The sequence below is a fragment of the Ochotona curzoniae genome, unplaced genomic scaffold (assembly GCF_017591425.1).
Source record: "Ochotona curzoniae isolate NIBS_2020 unplaced genomic scaffold, NIBS_Ocur_1.0 contig_2927, whole genome shotgun sequence".
In the NCBI taxonomy this organism is placed as follows: domain Eukaryota; kingdom Metazoa; phylum Chordata; class Mammalia; order Lagomorpha; family Ochotonidae; genus Ochotona; species Ochotona curzoniae.
In genome coordinates, this window is record NW_024465654.1 from 2,576,457 (window position 1) to 2,595,412 (window position 18,956).

Consider the following 18,956-nt stretch of genomic DNA (forward strand, 5'->3'; position numbering starts at 1 on the left):
GTCCAGAGCTGGAAGCTGGGAGCCAGGAGTTTCTTCCAGCAGGGGCCCAAGGCCTTGAACCCTCCTCTGCTGTCCTTCCAGGTGATTAGCAGGGAGATGGATTGGAAGTAAAGTCACCAGGCCTCACACCAGTGACCATATGGAATGCCTGTACCACAGTCAGAGGAGTAGCTCTCTATGCCCTGTACTGGCCCCATCGTAACATTCCTCATTGGCTCTTTTCTCCCTCATTCTTCCACAAATATGCAGTGCAATATTCCAGAAACTTTTGATTTTTGACTTCGCAACAGCTGGATGCAGAGCAGCAGCCCTGACAATCTAGCTCATTTATTTTAAGCCACACACGCAAGAATTTACAAAACTCTAAAATGATGCCATTCTTCTACTACAAATAGGTCTTGAATGTCTCAGCTTTAAAATCTAACTCAAATAGTACAAAGGCAAAGAACCCACATAAGGAAAAATTTCTTTGGAGTCCCTAATAATTTTTCAGAAAAGTGTTCCTGGGACTCCATCATGTTTCAACTGCTGTACTAGCAAGGGGTAACCCAACATTCACAACTCAGTCATCTGCCACCACCACAGCCCCTCCACCTTGGCTCCTAACAGTAGACAGCTCAGTGCAGTGGCTCCAGCTCAGTGCACCCAAGTGAAGGCTGTCACTTTCCGGAGTGTGTGGCTATATGACCACAGGTTATATGTCCCTCTGCCCATTCTTGCCTTCTTCACCTGTGGAAGAGGGACTGTGTAGAAGAGACTGAAAGCTGTATGCCACCCATTGCTCATTCTTTCTTTGTTCGTCATGTCTATGTTCGTCTATGTCCAATGTCCACTGAAACACAGAGCCACTGGGGGGAAAATATTCCCTTTCACAGACTCCCTTGCAGCTAGGAGATACCTGTGCCTCTCGGTCCAACAGGACATGAGCTGCACAACCTGGCAAAATCCAAAGGAGATCCGCTCTGTTCTCAGTTCCTTCCTCCCTGCTATTGATGCCTGAAGCCTGAGCTGTACCATGGACCATGGGATGGGCACCCATGCTGAGGACAGCAGGGAACCAAGGCTGTACTAGCCCCAGTCACCGGCCCCTGAGCATCTCCAAGAAGAGACAAATAAACTTGTCTGTGGAACACCTTAATGTCCCAAACTCTAACAAATCACAACAGCCACCTGCTCTAAACAGCTGAGCTGCAGCCACTGCACTTATGCAGTCTTCTAACCCAGTTGCTGTGAAATGAATGATCATATGCCCACCATCAATCACGGCTTCACCATAGCTCTCTGCTAAACCGTTCTGGCAGGAACATAAAATGAGGGTCAGCTCCTTCGCACACTTCCAGCATCTCCTTGGCTCCAGCACCAGGGCATCGGCTACTTCTGTCTCCTTTCAGCTCTTGTCAGCCAGCACGGGGAGCTGGCAGAAGCACCAACAGCCCAGCTCCATCCATCCATGACTTCACCCTGCCTAGCGGTGGGGGTGCAGGCTGCCTGAGCCCCCTCTTAATCACATTTTCAACTCATTAAAGCAGACCAGGCCTCTTCCCCAGAGAGTGGAGAGTGAGGCAGGTTCAAGGGAGGGAGGCAAATGGGCAAACATGCCCCCGAGTCCCCAGAGACAGGCAGGGGGAGGAGAGAGGCCAGAGAGTTGAAGCTCTCTGTAACTGTGTTTGTTCCCAAAACAGCTGACCAAGGAAAATGGAGGGAGACATTCCTCCTCGCCTGCCCCCAATGAACAAAGGAAGGAGAGTCTCCCACATCAAGAGCAAGATTGTTCAGCAGGGCCTGCTCTTTTCAGCTCATGGGTGAGCGCCCTTGGAGGAGGAGTGGAGGCGCCAGGAGCCAGAGCTTACCCAAAGTGGTGTGTTCAAGAATTCACCCCTGCACGGAGGGAGTGCTTTCTCATTGGTCAACCTGCAGGGATGAGTGGGAGAGAGCTGCTGATTCTATTTATAGTTTGTGCATGGCTGAGATTCCCCAAGTACACACACACCACCACCACCACATTCCAGGGTTCTGACTCAGAGGCCCCATGAAGCTGGCTGGTGGCCTCCATCTAGGGGGCTATTTGCACACAGCTGGACATTCCTTCTGAGAAGGGGCACGACCCAACAAGCTCTCCAGAGACACATCTGTCACCATAGACAACTCCCTCTCCTCACCCTCTGCCGTGGCCTCCAGGGAGGCTGGGGAGGAGAAGGGCCAGACACAGAACCCTTCCTGGTTTGCAGTCTGCCCAAGCTCCAGGAACAGGAAGCAACTGTACACCGTGCACCCAGCTGCTGCTAAGCAAGAGCTGATCAGCTTGAAGCCACAAGCTGCTTCCCCCAAGGTGCCCTGGTGCTGAGTGTTCACCACTCGGCATGGCCGCAGCCACTGGAGCCTTTGGGTGGCTGTCTTTTGTGGTGCTTGAGGCCTCCTGCACCTCTGTTGGCATCACCCCAACCCCCGCAGACTTGAAGTCACAGGGCCTGGAGCACACCACTAGACTCTGGCGCCTTCTGACCCTTGCGGAGGAGGCACGAGGCCCAGCCCTAACACATTTCTCTGATGCATTTGGAGTTGGCTCATTCCAAGGAACTGCAGGCCTCTGCAGATACAGGAAAAGCCCAGAGAAGCTGCCCTTTAGTGAAAAGAAATTGACATTTGTCTCCATTAGCAAAGTAAACAGCAGCGGCAGACAAAGCTCTTCTGTCTGACTGTCCCCGCCCCTCCCTTTCTGCCTGGGTAAGATCTTTCCACAGGAAGAGGAGACCGAGGGAACATCACGAGGTGGCTGAAACAGGACTTAGCATAGGTGGTCTATCTGAGAAACTTCAAGTACATCGCCCAACAGTCCCTGCTTCCCCCCACAGAAGCCCAAACACTGTTCCTTTTTTCTAAATGATTGTTTAAGGGATATGTATATATATAGAGAGAAACACAGACACAGCGCTCCCGTGCACTGCTTCACCCTCCAGATGTCCCACAACAGCTCGGGCTGAGCCAGGCTGCAGCCAGGAACCTACAACTCAGTGCAAATCTCCCAAGTGGGTGGCGGGAATCCAAGTGTGTTGATTGCTGAAGCATCTGTAACTTGAGCCATCACCGGCTGCCTTCCAGGGTGCACATCTGCAGGAAGCCGGACTGGGAGCAGAGGCAGAACCTGAACCCAGGTGCCAGACCCCATCCCTCTTCACTCTGCCAGTGGTCGTGTTCCCTCTTTGAACCACACACACACACTTTGGCCAATCCTAAGACTTACATGTTCTTTTTCCCGTTATTGATCTACTGTCATGAGATTGGGTAACCTTTTGAAAAGATCAGAATCTCAGACAGCAAAGCATCACTCTGCAGCTTCCTTACATGGAAAGGAAGCCACTGAAGCAATATTTCTTTGATGCCTTTAGAGATGATTATAGTGAGAATGGAAAGCTTGTACTCTCCTTCAGGACTTGCCAAATAAGACACCTGGAAGGTCAGGGTCTGTTGAACTCCAGGTCAAAAACACCGAGAGGAGAGAAAAAGGGGCAGGGAGGCTGGGCATGGACCTGCACCAGAAGCACCCCAGCTCCGGCTAGGGCAGCTCAACCAAGGGCACAGTTTAGCTCCTTCCCTCCCCCTTCTAGAACAAGTGTGCATAGAAACAGCAGAAGGACCTGGGTGCGTCGTTTGCAATAAACATCACTTAATGAGGACATGAAGAGTGAATGGTTTTGTCCCCAACTGAATGAGAATTTTATGTGCCTCTCGGGATTGCAAAGACACTCACAATTGTTCCAAGTCAGCGTGAGTGTTACAGATGTCATCTGTGGGGAAACAGAGAACTTCCTGGAGGCAAGAGGGAGTGCGCAGGTGAACGCTACACTGGCTACCCAAGCAGGGTGGGGAAAGGGGTCAGCTGGGCAGAGGGGAGGTGAGGGAATGGGAAGAGATGGAGGGTCAAAGAAAGCGAGGATGGTCACCCAAGCAACACCTAATCCAGAGCCTTGTGCAATGTGGGAAGTTTGGGGAAACGTGAGAGAAACTTGACTGGTGGGACATGGCTCTCCAGCATCCAGGGACACTGAGGGACAGGGCTGTGACTTCCAATATGTGTAAAATGAAAGGATGGACTCCTCAGGAAGTCAGTAAGGGCTGCCTGAGACTGGACTCGACAACACAGCCAGGAAGGCCCAGCAAGGGTGTCTCAAGGACTTGACTCTTCAAACCTAGGTGGCAGAATAAGCTCCCAGGGTTGAGCCTGTTAAGGGCAGGCATGCTATGGAAGGTGGCTGAACTGCATGTCTTCAAAAATCCCAACAACTCAAGAGTTTATAATGAGCCTTCCTCTCATCTTCATAAAAGGGCATTTTTTTTTTTTTTTTGCTGCTGCTGCTGCTGCAGATACCTGGGTGTCTCGTGGGTGACTGCTGGCAAGCTGAACCAGCACACTCGTATTCTTAATCCAGACAAGTTGTCTTGGGCCAACACTGCAGTACAGCCAGTTAAACCACCACCTGTCACGCCAGCAGCCCATGTGGGTGCCAGTTCAAGTCCCAGCTGCTCTACGTCCCATTCAGCTGCCTGCCAATGCACCTGGGAAGGCAGCAGGAGATGGCTCAAGTGGTTGAGTGCCTACCCCAACCCAAGCCATTGTGGTCATGGAGGAGTGAACCAACGAATGGAAGATCTTTCTGTCTGTCTCTCCCTTTATAATTCTGCATTTCAAGTAAATAAACAAATACACAAAATAAAATATTAAAACATTTTTTAAAAAAACGAGTAAAGATAAGTGGTCATGAGGACATGCCTGAAGAGAAATTGGGAGGCCGGGGTAGGACTGCACGCTCCAACTCTGACAACAGGAGACAGTCTTCCCAGCCTGGGGATCTGAGCACAGCTTGATGGCTGCGGCAGCTGTCAGCAGAAGGGAGACCAACGCCATGGGGCAGTGCTGTGTGCTTTCCCTGCAGCTGGCAGTCAAGGGTCTGGGGAAAGGGGTGTTTTTATCTAATGTGCAAGAGCCCTGCCTGAACAAGTTGCAGAGCCCTGGCCTTGAGTTTCCTGTCCAGACAGGACTGCTGTGGGGACAAAGCCCAGGCCCCTTTATAAGATTCAGCTCCTGCTGACATTCCCCAGACTGACAGGATGCCAGCAAGTGCAAGTGTACTGGGCAGGAGAGTTCCCTTCAAATTAGCATCAATTATTCGTGCTCCAGACGCCAGCAGTGCTGCCCTCAGTTTGAAAAGCTGAAAACTCTGCACATTTGCATGCAATCAAACAGGCCATTATCAGCCCCAGCAGACAGAGACTTTAGGCCGGGTTGGCATAACAAGGAGGCATTCATCCCTTAGGTATTAGTAATAGGACCTGGCTCCCAGAAAAAGCTGACTGCTTGGGAAGGGGGGGAAGTGCGGAAGAAGTGGGGGAACAGATTCTGGCTGTGCCCAAAGCAGTGTTCTCAAGACCCAGTAGTCTCTCCTTGTTCCCCAGAACACTCCCAAAGGCCCTGGGAGCCACCATGACAAACTCTGGCAAAAGACGCCCCCCACTAAGCACACCTGACTTCTGACCTCACAGGACCTGGATTGGCAGGCAGTGAACCATCCAAAAGCCGGCATGAATCACCTCCCAGGAGATGAGTCATTGTGCTGGCCAGCCAATGAGGGAGCTTCTGGCGTGGGTAAACACAACCTGATTGGTTGAGGGCAAAGCAGGCCCTGTCTTTTCAGGTAAACCACTTGGGACCAGGAGTTTCCTCTGGAGCTGGAAGGAGCTGGTGCCTGGACACTGATTAGGAATAACTGGAAATCCCCTGGGAGACAGGCGAGTACCAAGCCCAGAGCAGAGCATAGTACAGATGCTCCAGAGAGCAGACACAGCCCCTCCCACTTTGTCTCCAGAAGACAAAGCACCCAACCTCAGTGTCAGGTTCTCCTTTTGAAAATTCTGTCTTCACCTCCCACTTCATCCGGTTAAACAAGAGTGTGCCATTGTACTCTGAGGACTAGGGAAACAAAGATCAAAGACGCTCTCAAGGGCGGGCTGTTGGTGCAACCATTAAAGCAACGCCTGGGGTGGGCATCCCACTGCAGAGTGCCACAGTTTGAAACCAACCCCCTGCATTGTGAAGGCAGGACCCTGTCTGGTGTCTGTCTCCCTTAGCCCAGGCTAGGCTAGAAGATGCACTGAATGGAGACAGGGATCCAGCTTCCCCCATAAGGTTCTCATCACTAGATTCAAGTAGACTTACCTGGTCTCCAATAGGTGATAGCTACCACCCACAGACCAGCTTGAGCCCACCCACCTGGCCATCCTTAACTCCCTATGGAGCACAGCACCAGTGAATCACGAGAGCAATGTCACAAACACCACTGACCAGCCAGGAGCTTGGACAACAAACTCATCATGCACTTCTCAACCCCAATTTCAATCAATAAAAATCTTCACCCCACAATTCCTTGTTCAGCCCAGGAGTTCAGCAAGAGCTACCCAGCTTGGGGGCGTTGTTGGGTAATAAGTTCAAGTCCCAACTCCACTTCTGATCCACCATCTTGCTCATGGACACTTCGAGAGGCAGCAGGGGATGGCTCAAGGACTTGGGTCCCTGGCACCCACATGGGAGATCCAGATTGAATCCTAAGCTCCTGGCTTTTGGCTGGCCCAATCCCAGCTATTCTGGGCATTTGGGGAATAAAGCAGGATGGGAGCACAGTCAGTTTCTCTTTCTGATTCTGCCTTTCAAATGAATATATAAATAATAAGTCCATAAAATAAGCTCCCAAAGACTTGTTTCATTCCTAGGAGTTCCTAACAGTCACCCCAAACCCCACGCCCATTGCTTGGTGTGGGGACAGTGAGGCACCTTCTCCTGTACCTCACTGAAGGTAAGAGCGTGAACCATGGAGCTGGTGCCATGGTGTAGTGAGTTAAACCTCTGCCATGGTGCTGACATCCAATATGGGCACCGGTTCGAGTTCTGGCTACTCCACTTCTGATCCCTGTTAATGTGTCTGGGAAAGCAGCAGAAGATGGTCCAACTCCTTGGGCCCTTTCACCCACATGGGAGACCCAGAATAAGCTCCTGGCTTTGGATCAACTCAACTCCAGACATTGTGGCCATTTGGGAAGTAAACCAATGGATGGAAGTATTCATCTTTTCTTCTCTGTAAATCTGCCTTTCCAAATAAAGGAAGTAAAGACATCTTTAGAAAATAATAATGAAAGAGTAAACCAGTGGGCTATAGAATGGTAAGTCTGAAAACCAAGGAAAGAAACCATAGATTCCCTCTCTCCTCAGTTTGAAATTCACCTGGGCTAATAAACAGTTCTAGAATACAGACTGCCTTTGCCACTTCCACACTTGGATGTATTTCAACATGTGGCTTTCCAACCCTCATCAAGCTGTGCTCAGCTACCCCTGAAGAATAAGTTATCAGTGGGATGGATGATGTGGAGAGGGGTCAGGAGGTCTTCACAGCCTTGTCGGGGGTCACAGGGCAATACAGGTGGCCTAGCCGGGAGAGGAGGCATCCATAGCCCCACAGGGCAGAGATGGGAGCTCTACAGCCACAAACCAAGGATGCTTCCAGCAGCCAGGAGACACCAGGCAGATCTTCCCCTTGGAGTCTGGGGCAGGGGCACAGCATTGCCAACACTTGCCCTGTGCCCAGAACCAGGGATGCGTCAATGCCTGTTGCTTTGCAGCCGGTTGTTCACAGCAAGGCAGCCCACTTCAGGAGCGTCCTGACACTCACCATGCTCCCTCAGCTTTCCCAGCTGCCAGTAATTCTCCTTCTTGCTAATTGGCTGAGAAGAGCCTGGGCTCTCTCCTCCAGATTCTCATAAGCTGTTATAGCAGTGCAGGCAGACAGATGGATAGAGACCTGCTACTCATCCATCCAGAACAGAATCAGAGCTGACCCCACTGGAGCCCAAATGGCTGTCAAGAGGCAAGGCTCCTGGGGGAGTCCGGCACTAAGCAACCAGAGGAACCTCGGAGGTGGGGCACGTGTTCCCCCAGACACAAGGGCATGACACAAGCCCTTTTACAGCTGCACCCCAGCCGACCATCCTTGAGCCAGACTCCACTCACCTGCATTCCCCCAAAAGAGCTGTTACACGGGAGGCTGGGAAGGGATGCCCGCTGGCAGCGCTGTTCCCCACTGCTCAGAGCCCAGGAGTTGGCAAAGTCATAGGGGTCTGATGTCAGGGTCCCTGTAAAGTAAAGTTTCGGTTATTCCAGGACTTCTCAGTGAAAATTCCAGGCCGGTTGTTCCCCACTCCCCCAATCTGACCTCTACAAAATTAGACAGCAAGGGCATCCAGGGCCTGGGAAGCTGCTTTTTGTACCATGCTTAGCATACCACCACAGGCCTGGGACTCAAAGCTCAGTAAACACTTGGTAAGGGCTGGCTGGATGGATGGAGAGATGGACGAATGGATAGTGAGAGTAACATGACAGGCAGTGAAATGACATTGTTACAGGATGTGAGCGAGATCACACTAGACATATCTAAGGTTTTATTTATTTTTATTAACCAAGCTTGGTGATAATAGAACATACTAGAAATAGCAGATCACAAGTCCATACGGCAATCCACCCAGTCATAATCCAAAGGGGAACAAATGGTCATTACCCGTAAGTCCATCTGTTGAGCTGAAGACCTATATCCCAGCTTCTCCAATAATATAAGTTATCCTAAGAGATATCCAACGAATAACCTGGACACACTTCCAAAGCTGCAGACATTCACCTTTCCCTGGCTTCTCCGCACACATTCCACCACTGCTAGACCTCCCCTCTCCTGGAACTCCTTGATAGTACACAAACCAGAAACAACATTACTGTATCCATTGTCCCATCTAAGCAGTACACAGGGACCATGCTAGGGGATTACCTGTCCTGGGTCAGCCAAGAGTTGAGGTGCCAGAGTAACGGAAACACCTGACCAGAAAGAGAGTGAGCCGCAGCTTCATGGGCCTTTTAAAGGGGCTTGTGAGGGGCGTGGTTACACAACAATGCAATACCCCTTCTCTCCACAGCCTGAACATCCCACTACCAAAATTCTCATTTCCTTTTGAGTTGATATTCTTTATGTCAACTGTGAGTTCTTTCATTAAGGCTGTGGGCTGGGTCCCTTATCTCTTTGTTTTTATCTGCGGGTTTGCAGACGCGTGAATCATTTCTGCAGAATGCCGTTCAGGGATGAGGCCATCCTCCAGGGACTCGCAGCAGCTCAACTTTAGCTGTGCAGGCCCTCCCGCCCCGATCAGCTGCACACAGTCTCCCCTGAGAATCTGTGGGAGTGGACAAACCTCACAGGAGTCAGAGGCTCCCATGTATCTTCTTGCAAGAGTCAGTCACTACAGACTGGAAAAGCATTGTAAAGTCCTTCTGAAGTTGAGCTCACCATCCAAAATGAAGAAACGGGAAGCAAGGGTCAGCAGACATAGTAAAGCTCTAAAAACTTCAGATCCTGCACCTTTTAGAGAGAGGCTGCTGTGATGTGAAAAGGATTTGGGCCCCAAACTCCTTCAAAACTTCAAGCCCTAAGGCCACAAGTCAATGGCATTGAGCAGGTGGCACTTAGATGGGGCCTGATGGCAGGTTCTTAAGTCATCAGGTTGAGAAAGGGGTATCCTTGGGAAGGCAGTTCTTTTCATTTTTTTTTCTTAGATGACATTAAACACAAGTGCTACAGGAGAAAAAGCATGATCAAGAGGAAGGCCACACTTTAGCTCATTATTGATCCTGTTAACAATGTAGTGACGTCAGGGCCACCTTCAATGCCAAAGTACAGGTTGTGTCAGCATCCTTAGTTACAAATCAACTCAACAGCACATTTTTCCTCTGCTTTGTCAAGGGACCCTGCAGTGAGAGCGCCCTGGATGAACAACACTGAATAGGGAGTTAAATGCACATAACCCTATTCGAATTTTAAAAATACAGCTAGAATTCCTCCTAAAGTACTTACACAGAGGCCAACACCAATACAAGATTTGTAGTTATGAGATCAGATTCCAGCCACTGCCGTTTTTAAGGTAAACACGCCAGAAAATGACTTTCCTTTTGTTTCGTTTTTTTTTTTTTTTTCTTCTGAAAGAATACTGTGCTAGCCACTGGACTGCAGCTCACTCCACCCCAGGCCAACAGATCTAATTACTGTGAGAGCTTTGGAAAAACAGAGTTATTTAAGCTAAGAGCAACTGTGACTGCCCTATCTTGTAGTTAAGCTGTCATTCACTTGATCTGGCAAAGGCGGTGTTCCCATTACACATCCAGTCTTGAGCGCTGTACCAGGGGCAGGAACACAAGGCCTCGATTTTTGCATGACCAAAATACTGTCCCTTTACACTCCTTGGATCTTCCATGGGGAACTAGATAGCTGCACTGCAAGCTACTCTAACTACACTTCATTTTAATTGCTACAGTCCCAAAGGGGGATGTTTGGCAGATCTCCATCATGTTACTTTAGAGCAGCCTGGAGGGGTTGCGGATGGAATAAACGTCAATTATGCTGACTGAAGTTATAGGCTTTGACTATTAGCTTTGAATAGAACTTTGTCTTTGCATTTTGACCCCAGAATCTAAACTAAATATCAAAGGAAAAGAGTAAAAGCTAGATCCAGAGCAGTGGCATAGCAGACTAATCCTCTATTGGCACCAGTGTCCCATATGGGTTGTGTCCCAGCTGCTCCACTTCTGATTCAGCTGTCTGTTTATGTCCTGGTAAATCCATGAAGGATGGCCCAAGTCTTTGGGCCCCTGCACCCACATGGGGTACTGGGAGGAAGCTCCCAGTCAGCTCAGCTATAGTCATTGGCAATCATTTGGGGAGTGAACCAGCAGATGGAAGACTTCTCTCTGGCTCTCCTTCTCTCTGTGTAAAACCTGCCTTTCTAATAAAATAATAATAAATCTTCTTTTTAAGAAATCAATACTTGGCAACAAAGTCAGATTTGAGGAGCTCCAACGTCAGATTCAACAGGAGGCCTAGGCATGAGGTTGGCAAGACAAGTCAGCGTGAACCTATGGCAAGGCTTGAATGGATTCAGGATTTAGTACATGTTTGTGGGCAAGGCAGTGAACAGCCTTAGCGTGCTTCAGGGAAATGGGCTCCCAGAAAAAACTCACCCTCTTGGGTCCTGAAGTCGTCTTCAGCAAAGATGTTGTAGTTGCCACACAGCCCACAGGTCTTGTTGAAGTATTTGTCTGACAGTAGCACTTCCAAGTTGCCATCGCCGTCCACTCTGGCCGTAAAGCCGTATGCCTCGCTGGCCAGCTTGTGATACCCAGCTTCAGTTTCCAGATACAGCCCATTGGAGGCATAGGGCAAGGAGACTCTGCAAGGCAAAGAATAAGCTCGGAAGGAGCTTCTCCTGCACTTTCCAGATGCATTCCCCACCTTACATGATTGTATCAGGTGGTAGGAGACCCAGCCCAGCAGTGGGCACACCTGGCTCTCTCCCAGAGACAGCACCTGCTCCTCGCATACTCTGGACACACCCCAGTCTTCTCAGCTGAAAACCAAGGAGCGGGGAGCGGATGTAATCTCCCCAGGGTGTTTTCCAAGTTGGACTCTTCAGGCCTCTGACTTACCTTTGGTCACCCTGCATGGCCGTGCCATTGACAAACAAATGCACGTCGAAAAACTCGCCCAGATACACAGAGAGGCCCACTCTCTGGCCATTTTGGAAGTTCCCTGAAAGATGAAAGAGTCAGTGTCAGAGATGATGACCAAAGAAAAGATGTTTAAATGTATTAATGATCACATCACTATCATCTCAACAGGACACTTCCCCAAAGGACTGAACAACGGTCTATAAAAATATCCTGAAAAGAAAAACTGTCCATAGGATATTTCTGTCTCTTTATAAATCTATCTTTCTAATAAAAAATAAATAAATCTTAAAAAAAAAAGCCCCTTCCCCCACCCCCGGCACGATGGCTCAATTGGCAATCCTTCCCCTTCAAGCACCAACATCCCACATTGACACCAGTTCGTGTCCCGGCTGCCCCACTTCCCATTCAGCTCTCTACTTGTGGCCTGGGGAAAGCCCAAGCCCTTAAGCCCCTGCATCCACATGGTAGGCCCAGAAGAAAGTCTTGTTCCTGGCTTTGCACCAGCTCAATTCTGGTCACTACAGCCATTTGTGGAGTAAACCAGAGGATGGAAGATTTGTTTCTATTTCTCCTTCTTTCTGTAACTCTGCCTTTTAAAGTAAGTAAAATAAATCCTTTAAAAACAACAATATTTTTGTTATATTTGGGATACAGTGTGACACACATATTTAACCCAAAATGATGATTAGTTAACATTTCTGATGTTTCACGGCGTGCCTCACAGATGAACGGCACAGTTCTGCCCCCACTGCACTGGACCACTCAGCCCTTGACAGCAAGGACAGTCCCCCGGGTGGTCTCCCCTTCTTGTAGGCCCTCCCTCTCACAGAGATCCTAAAAGGGTGGGAACAAGCAACGCAGGAACTGGGTGGCTGGAGAAGAATGGGGGAACACCTCAGGGGCAGCCACGAAGCTGGGGACCAACCAGCACCTTCCTCTAGCTACAGGTGTTGCAGGTTCTCTCTCTCTCTCTCTCTCTCTCTCTCTCTCTCTCTCTCTCTCTCTCTCCCAATGTGTTAGGATCTGGCGCTGTAGCATACCAGGTAAAGCCTCCACCTGTGCCACCAGCATCCCATATGGGTGCCAGTTTGTCTCCTGGCTGCTCCACTTGCAATCCAGCTTCCTGCAAATGCACCTGGGAAAGCAGGAGAAGATGACCCAAGTGCTTGGTCCCCTACTTACCACCTGAGCTAGTAAGCCAGATGGAATTCCTGTCCTCTTGCCTTTGGCCTGTCCCTGCCCAGGCTATTACAGGCATTTGTGAGTGAACCAGTGGAGGGGTGAGTTCTATCTCTGTTGCTCTCAGGCTTTCCTTAAATTTGGTAGCTAACAAACAGGGGAGCCAGGAGAACTATAGAAGAGGGTATAGGAACCCAGCCTTTCCAGGTGAATAAAGAAGCCTGGCCAACTGGTGAGTGGTAACAAGGCCTCGGACCCACAGTGCAGTCAGAGAGTTGGAAGGACTTGCTCCCGCTAGCCCAAGATCAGCACATCTCAACACGTCTCAGAGGCAGCCAGCCAAGCCATGCCGATGCTGAACCCTGGCTGCAGCCTGCCCTGAGAGTCGGTGGGGAGGGATCAGCTGTCCCCAGATCCTCACCTGCTGCAAAAAATGGGAACTCCTGAGTGGGGGGGTTGCCTCATGGTAAACAGCTCCCACCCAGCCATTCACCTCACCTGACAACAGACCAAAAAGCCCTCAGCAAGCAGTAAACTGCACTGGGTATGGGAATGGTCAAGGGAGCATGCAGAGCCGCAGACCCACATCCAGGCCACGGCATGGCAAGGAGATTCTTCAAGTGGGATCTGGAGACGTGTGCAAGGTGGACTGACATACCAAGGCAGCTGGAGGGACCCTGCCTGTCAGCTGCAGAACACCTAAAGCTTATTGCCAGGAATGCATAGTGAAAACACCAGAGCTCCATCTCACACACACACGCACACACGCATACACGCACACACACATACACAGAAAACGTACCCCAACCTTGTGCTACACACCCTGATGTTTCTATTTTCCACACCTCACGTGGCCGGACAACAGGGTCCAGGTGCTCATGCCACACAGAGACCACACTGGGTGTGGTGAAATAATGAGCAGCAGCCACGGCCTGGTTGTGACCACCCACAATGTCTTCAGACACTGCTAAATGCACTCCGAGGGGAAAGTCACCAAGCCATTAACACGGAGCGCGGCACACACCCAGTTTTTCTGGCTGTAAATGCAAACCTCCATTTGTGGCATAAAGCTGCCCAACAGGGCATCTGGGCTCTCTGGACTCGGCTAATCCCAGTGCACACAGCACACACCATCAGCCTCTGGTGTCTGCTTCCTTCCCTTGTGGGTAACTAACAGCAATTGAGTAAAAGGATCCAATATAGGCTGCAGAGACCCTGAGGGAGTCCCAGACCCCCAGGTTAGCGCCTCCTGTTATTGCCGAGTGTGGAGCCAGCAACAGCTGTCCAGCGAAGCTCTAGCCCAGGCCCTCCCCAACCTACCACCCCAGGCTTTGCAAGAGGAGTCTGCCCCCACCCCCGGGGCTTGCAGGAGGCCTGGGCACCTGTAGGATCAGCTCCCGGTGTCGGTGTCGTCTGGGCTGGGGTGAAGCATGCAATCACGTGCTGTTTCTAAGTGCACTGCACCCTCTGCACCTGTGATTCTGATCTGGGGCCTCTGAGAGTGATGATCTATGCTGGCCATGCCCTTGAACCATGCTGGCAGCAAGGCTTCTGGGTCCGCGGAAGTGACTCAGCAAGTCGCTGATTGTTTGTGGCTCCTCTGGGTGGGTTTGGAGACCAGATTCGGCAGTTCCTGGCTGATCAAAAGCAGGACCCACACAGCAGCCAAGACTTTGAACCAAAGTCATACATGTCTTTAAAGGTCTGTCTCTCTGTTTTTCTTTCTAGATTCTATGTGGGCTGATGGCTTCGCCTTGACCCTGGGTTCTGGCTGACCAGGAGCAGGGATCAAGGAAAGGGACTCCTTCAGCACCAGGTGGGCCCTTGTGGAATGACATAAATGCTTCACTCAGGACGTGAGTGGGTCCCCAGGCACTTGAAAAGGAATGTCAATTGCGGAAACAGGATGTCATCGAAGAACAATGGAACAGACGTGGCTGGATCTGTGTGCAACTGAAACTACAAGGTCCAAGTTCTAGGCTCCTCTCCAAGCCCCTGCCTCTGGCCTCCTCATTACCTTGCTTCTCCCAGCACCTCCTCCTCTCACACCCTCATTATCCCCCAGCAACAGCAGAAAAGGCAACCACTCATCATCATCGTCTCTGAGATTAGCTGCAGATTTGGGGGAGTAGGGCGGGGAAACAAAACCAACCTACATCAAAGCGTATACAATCTTTGCACAGCCTCGTTCAGGCCCATGACCTCCTGAAACAAGGGAAGGATCCAGTGCCCAATGAGGAATGTCCCTAAGATACTTCCAGAAGGCAGGACTTCCCAAGCCCTTGGAGTTCCCCCTGTGATCACTGAAGCCAGAGAAGCCAGGCCTCTGGTGCGGACCTGTGTAGACAGATGGATGGTGAATATGTGGACACCACTGATGTCACCTGACCATGGGAGACATGTATGACCCAAGCACATCGGGTCTTTATGGAGCACTTACTTAGCAGGTAAACACTCTGATTCAGGTGGAGATAACGCATCGCACTTTCAGCTCATCCCACTAGACCTTCACGTGTCTCTATTTTAAAGACGTGAACATGAGGCAGGCATTTGACACAATGGTTAGCGTATCACGTGGATGCCCTAGTTCCTGGGCTCTGCTCTCAATCCCAGCTTCCAGCTATTGCACACCGTGAAAGGCTTAAATACTTGGGCCTGGCCCCTGCCACCTAGGTGGGAAACCCAAATGAACTTCCAGGTTGCTGGTTTCAGCCTGGCCTGGCCTCAGTTGTCGTGGACACTCTAGGAGTGAACAATGCAACACCAATCTCCAGCTGTTGCCTCTAAAGCAAGATGGCTATCTGGATGTGTCTTCCTCAATGTCCAGCACCATGGGAATGTCTCTGGCCCTTTTTGCCTCCTAGCCAGTTAGCATTGCCAAGGCTCTACTATCTCTATACCGCCTCCTCTCTGGACCATCTTGGCCTAGCACCAGTTCCCTCTGGGTCCTTTCCTGCTGCCCAAGACCCGAATCTCCACACACTCTCCATCAGCCTTCACACACCTGCCTCACGCTCTAGCCCAGCCTTATATGCTATACTTCTCAAAGTTTCATTTCCTATGCAGCAGCAGCAATAGCAGCAGCTGAAGAGCACCCAACAGAAATGAAATTTCCAGGCCTCTTTCCAGACCTACGGAGTGAGAATTCCAGGGCTGGAGCCCAGCTGTCTGTCTGTTACTAACTCTCTGGGTGGTGCTGATGCCCATGGAGCTTGGGAGCCAGTGCACCTGCCATATGGATGTCCGCTTTGGCTTCAGGCCAGAAGCGCAGAGGCCTCCCAGCCTCTTCCTCTGTCTTGCACTGTCCCTGCTGCTCTGCACTCCCCATCCCCTAGTCCTTTGCACCCAAGTAATCAGCCTCTGGGCACACTGCCCCCTCATGTGAGCTCCTTCCCCCTGAAGTCCCCACCCACATTCTGTACCAAACAAGATCCCAGTAAGCTCTGAACCAGGAAGTAGAAATGAAAGGGTCACAGCCTTGCCCTGAGGTGTGGAAGAGTAACAGGGACACCCACAGTCACTCTAGGTGGGAGAGATTTCCCAGCACAAAGGCAGGAGGCAGCCAGGGCTTAAAGGAACAGCTCGGGGGCAGGCTATGCCATGGCCACTGTCAGCTCACTGAGCTCCCACACAGCCTAGCCCAGTGTGGGGCACACAGACAATGCTGCTACCTAGCTAATTCAGTAATAACCCTAACAGCCCTGAAGCCTTTACATCCCACAAAAGTCTTGCCCAAACTTGAGTCAGGATCCTTGGAGCGTTCTCCCATGTCAGGTCTTGACCTTGGGCTCTGTCTCAGGCCTGCTGAATCCAGATTCAGCAAGCACCCTGACTGGGTGAGTTTAGTAATCCCCACCCAGCCTGGACATCTGGTCAAATTCCCTTGGCTCCTGTCCTCCAGATCTGACCACTCCGGCTTGTCTCAGGTAAGAACCCTTTCTGGGGTACAATGCAACATGCATCCCTGCTTCCAAACAAAAATTGGACTCCCAATGAAACTGTTGGAAATGTTTAGACAATGGGATGCTGGACTGTCTGACATTGTCTGTACCAGCAATGTCGGGGCACACCTAAATAAGAGACTGATGGAATTATGACTCCTTATGAAGGACTATACTATTGAAGCAACATGGGGAAAATTTCCCAGGGGATGGGAGTTTGGGGGGGAGGGCAGTGAATCCCAGTCTATACGAAATTGTACAACAAAATTCAAAAATTTAAAATAAAAATATAACAACAAAAAAGAACCCTTTCTGGTTGGTTGAACCAGGATCTCCCTTGCCCTCATGTTGCCTTTGGATAATTTTCCATCCTTGGCATCTCTACACTTGCCCTTTGACTCCAAATCCCCACTTTTCTCGGTTAAAAGTGAGGTAGGGCCCCATGTCTTTCCCAGGTCGCAACCCTTCCCTGCTGTAGTTCTCCCTCACCAGCTTAGACAAAATCCACGGACATTTGTTCTTCACCTTCCTGGCTCTGTCCATGGTCATCTCAGCCTCCTGGGTCCAGGGTCCTCTGCTGGCGTCTGGAGCATCCGTCCCTCACACCTCACACTCAGTTGAGTCATGTTGACGGTGCACTCTCCACATCAGAATCCTCCCTCCCTGCCTGCACCCCTCCTGCAGACTCAGGACACTGCCTTATCTCCAAGAGACCCAGGGTGAAAGCCCAGCTCCCTTCTTCTGTTATCTGCTGGGCCTTGGGAGCATGATGCAACCTCCTTAGGGTCCTGGTTCTTGGTAAAATCACAGTGACTACAGCTACACCACAGAGCTGTGATGGGGAAGCAGTACCAGTACTTCTTTGGGAAGCGGCAGGTGCACAGTATCCACTAGGTATTCTCAATCCCACTGAGAAGATAAGATTTTTCCCCCTGCTGCAAATAGCCTCCTATGCTCCAAAGGACCTTCTAGTTCATGTTTTTTTCTGAATGATTCCAGTTCCCGGAGTATGCCTGCAACCTAGAGCAAAGGGTACTCCCACTAGAAAAGGGAGAAGACAAATGGCCATGTGTCATAAACAGACCACTCCCCCTCTGTGCTTTTACCCATGGTAAAAGAGAATAGGACCTCTGTGAGAATAGGCTCTCTCTCCTGTGCACCAGGGCCCTGAATTCCGCCCCCTCAGTACCCAGTACTCACCGAGCAGTGAGAAGGAGCGTTCCTGGCAGTCCCCTGCCAGCAGGTAGCTGCAGTCTCCAGCAAAGCTATACAGGCTTCCATCAAAGGTGTTGATGAAGTCACCTCCAAAAAAGCTGCATCGGGCCATCCTTGGCTGGTCACCAGTCATTTCTGTGCAGAGGGTCCCTGGAGGGGGAGGCCACCAGGTAAGCACCTTGGAACCATCAAGCCCAATCTCACTGACATTGAAAGAATACGGATGCATATGATAGAGATTGCGCTTGGGGTCAGCACTGTGGCATAGCAAGTAAAATTGCTGTCTACAATGCCAGTATCCCATATGGCCACTGGTTCAAGTCCCAGCTGCACCACTTGCAATCCAGCTCCCTGCTAACGTGTCTGGGAAAATGGTCCAAATGCTTGTGCACCTGCACCAAAGTGGGAAGACCCAGAAGAAGCTCCTGGCTCATGGCTTCGGCCTGGGTCAAGCCCCAACCAATATAGTTTGTGGAGAGTGAACCAATGGATGGAAAATCTCTCTCTGTCTTTCCCTTTCTTTCTATGTAACTCTGCCTTTCAAATAAATAAATTAGTAAATAAATCAATAAATAAGAAGGAAATTGGGTTGTGAGGAGGTTCTTTTCCTCTAAAAGAGACTAAAGCTGTTTCATTCAGCCCCTAAATAAAGCCCAGATCTCACAATAACAATGAAAGAGATTTCTCAAGAAAGTTATGTATTTTGACATTTAGGAGACTACTTCAAAAAGTTCATGTGAAATAGAATTTAGGGCCCAACACAATCCTTCAATTGGCTAATCCTCCCCCTACAAGCACCAACATCCCATATGGGAAGATTCTGCCCTACGTGTGCCACTTCCCATCCAGCTCCCTGCTCATGGCCTGTGAAAGCAGCAAAGGAGAATAGCCCAAAGCACTGGGACCCTGCAGACCCATGTGGGAGACCTGGAAGAAGCTCCAGGCTTCTGACTTTGAAACAGCCCAGCCCCAGCTCTGTGGTCGTTGGGGAGTAAACCAGCAGATAAAAGATCTCTCTTTTTGACTCTTTCTCTCTT

The 18,956-nt window shown here is 50.4% G+C and overlaps 1 protein-coding gene across 2 annotated transcripts in view; it reads right to left on the minus strand.

The window, feature by feature from the left end:
- Window positions 1-18,956, minus strand: part of VWF (von Willebrand factor) — a 93,653-nt gene that overhangs the window by 72,631 nt on the left and 2,066 nt on the right. The window contains exons 2-6 of one of the 2 annotated variants that reach the window (XM_040979010.1): window positions 17,905-18,069; window positions 11,561-11,663; window positions 11,096-11,304; window positions 8,054-8,175; window positions 6,824-6,826 (exon numbers count right to left, since the gene is read on the minus strand). In XM_040979010.1, coding sequence (XP_040834944.1) covers window positions 6,824-6,826; window positions 8,054-8,175; window positions 11,096-11,304; window positions 11,561-11,663; window positions 17,905-18,069 — 602 coding nt within the window. The remainder of the gene's footprint in view (window positions 1-6,823; window positions 6,827-8,053; window positions 8,176-11,095; window positions 11,305-11,560; window positions 11,664-17,904; window positions 18,070-18,956) is intronic. The other variant, XM_040979009.1, reaches the window with a different exon arrangement.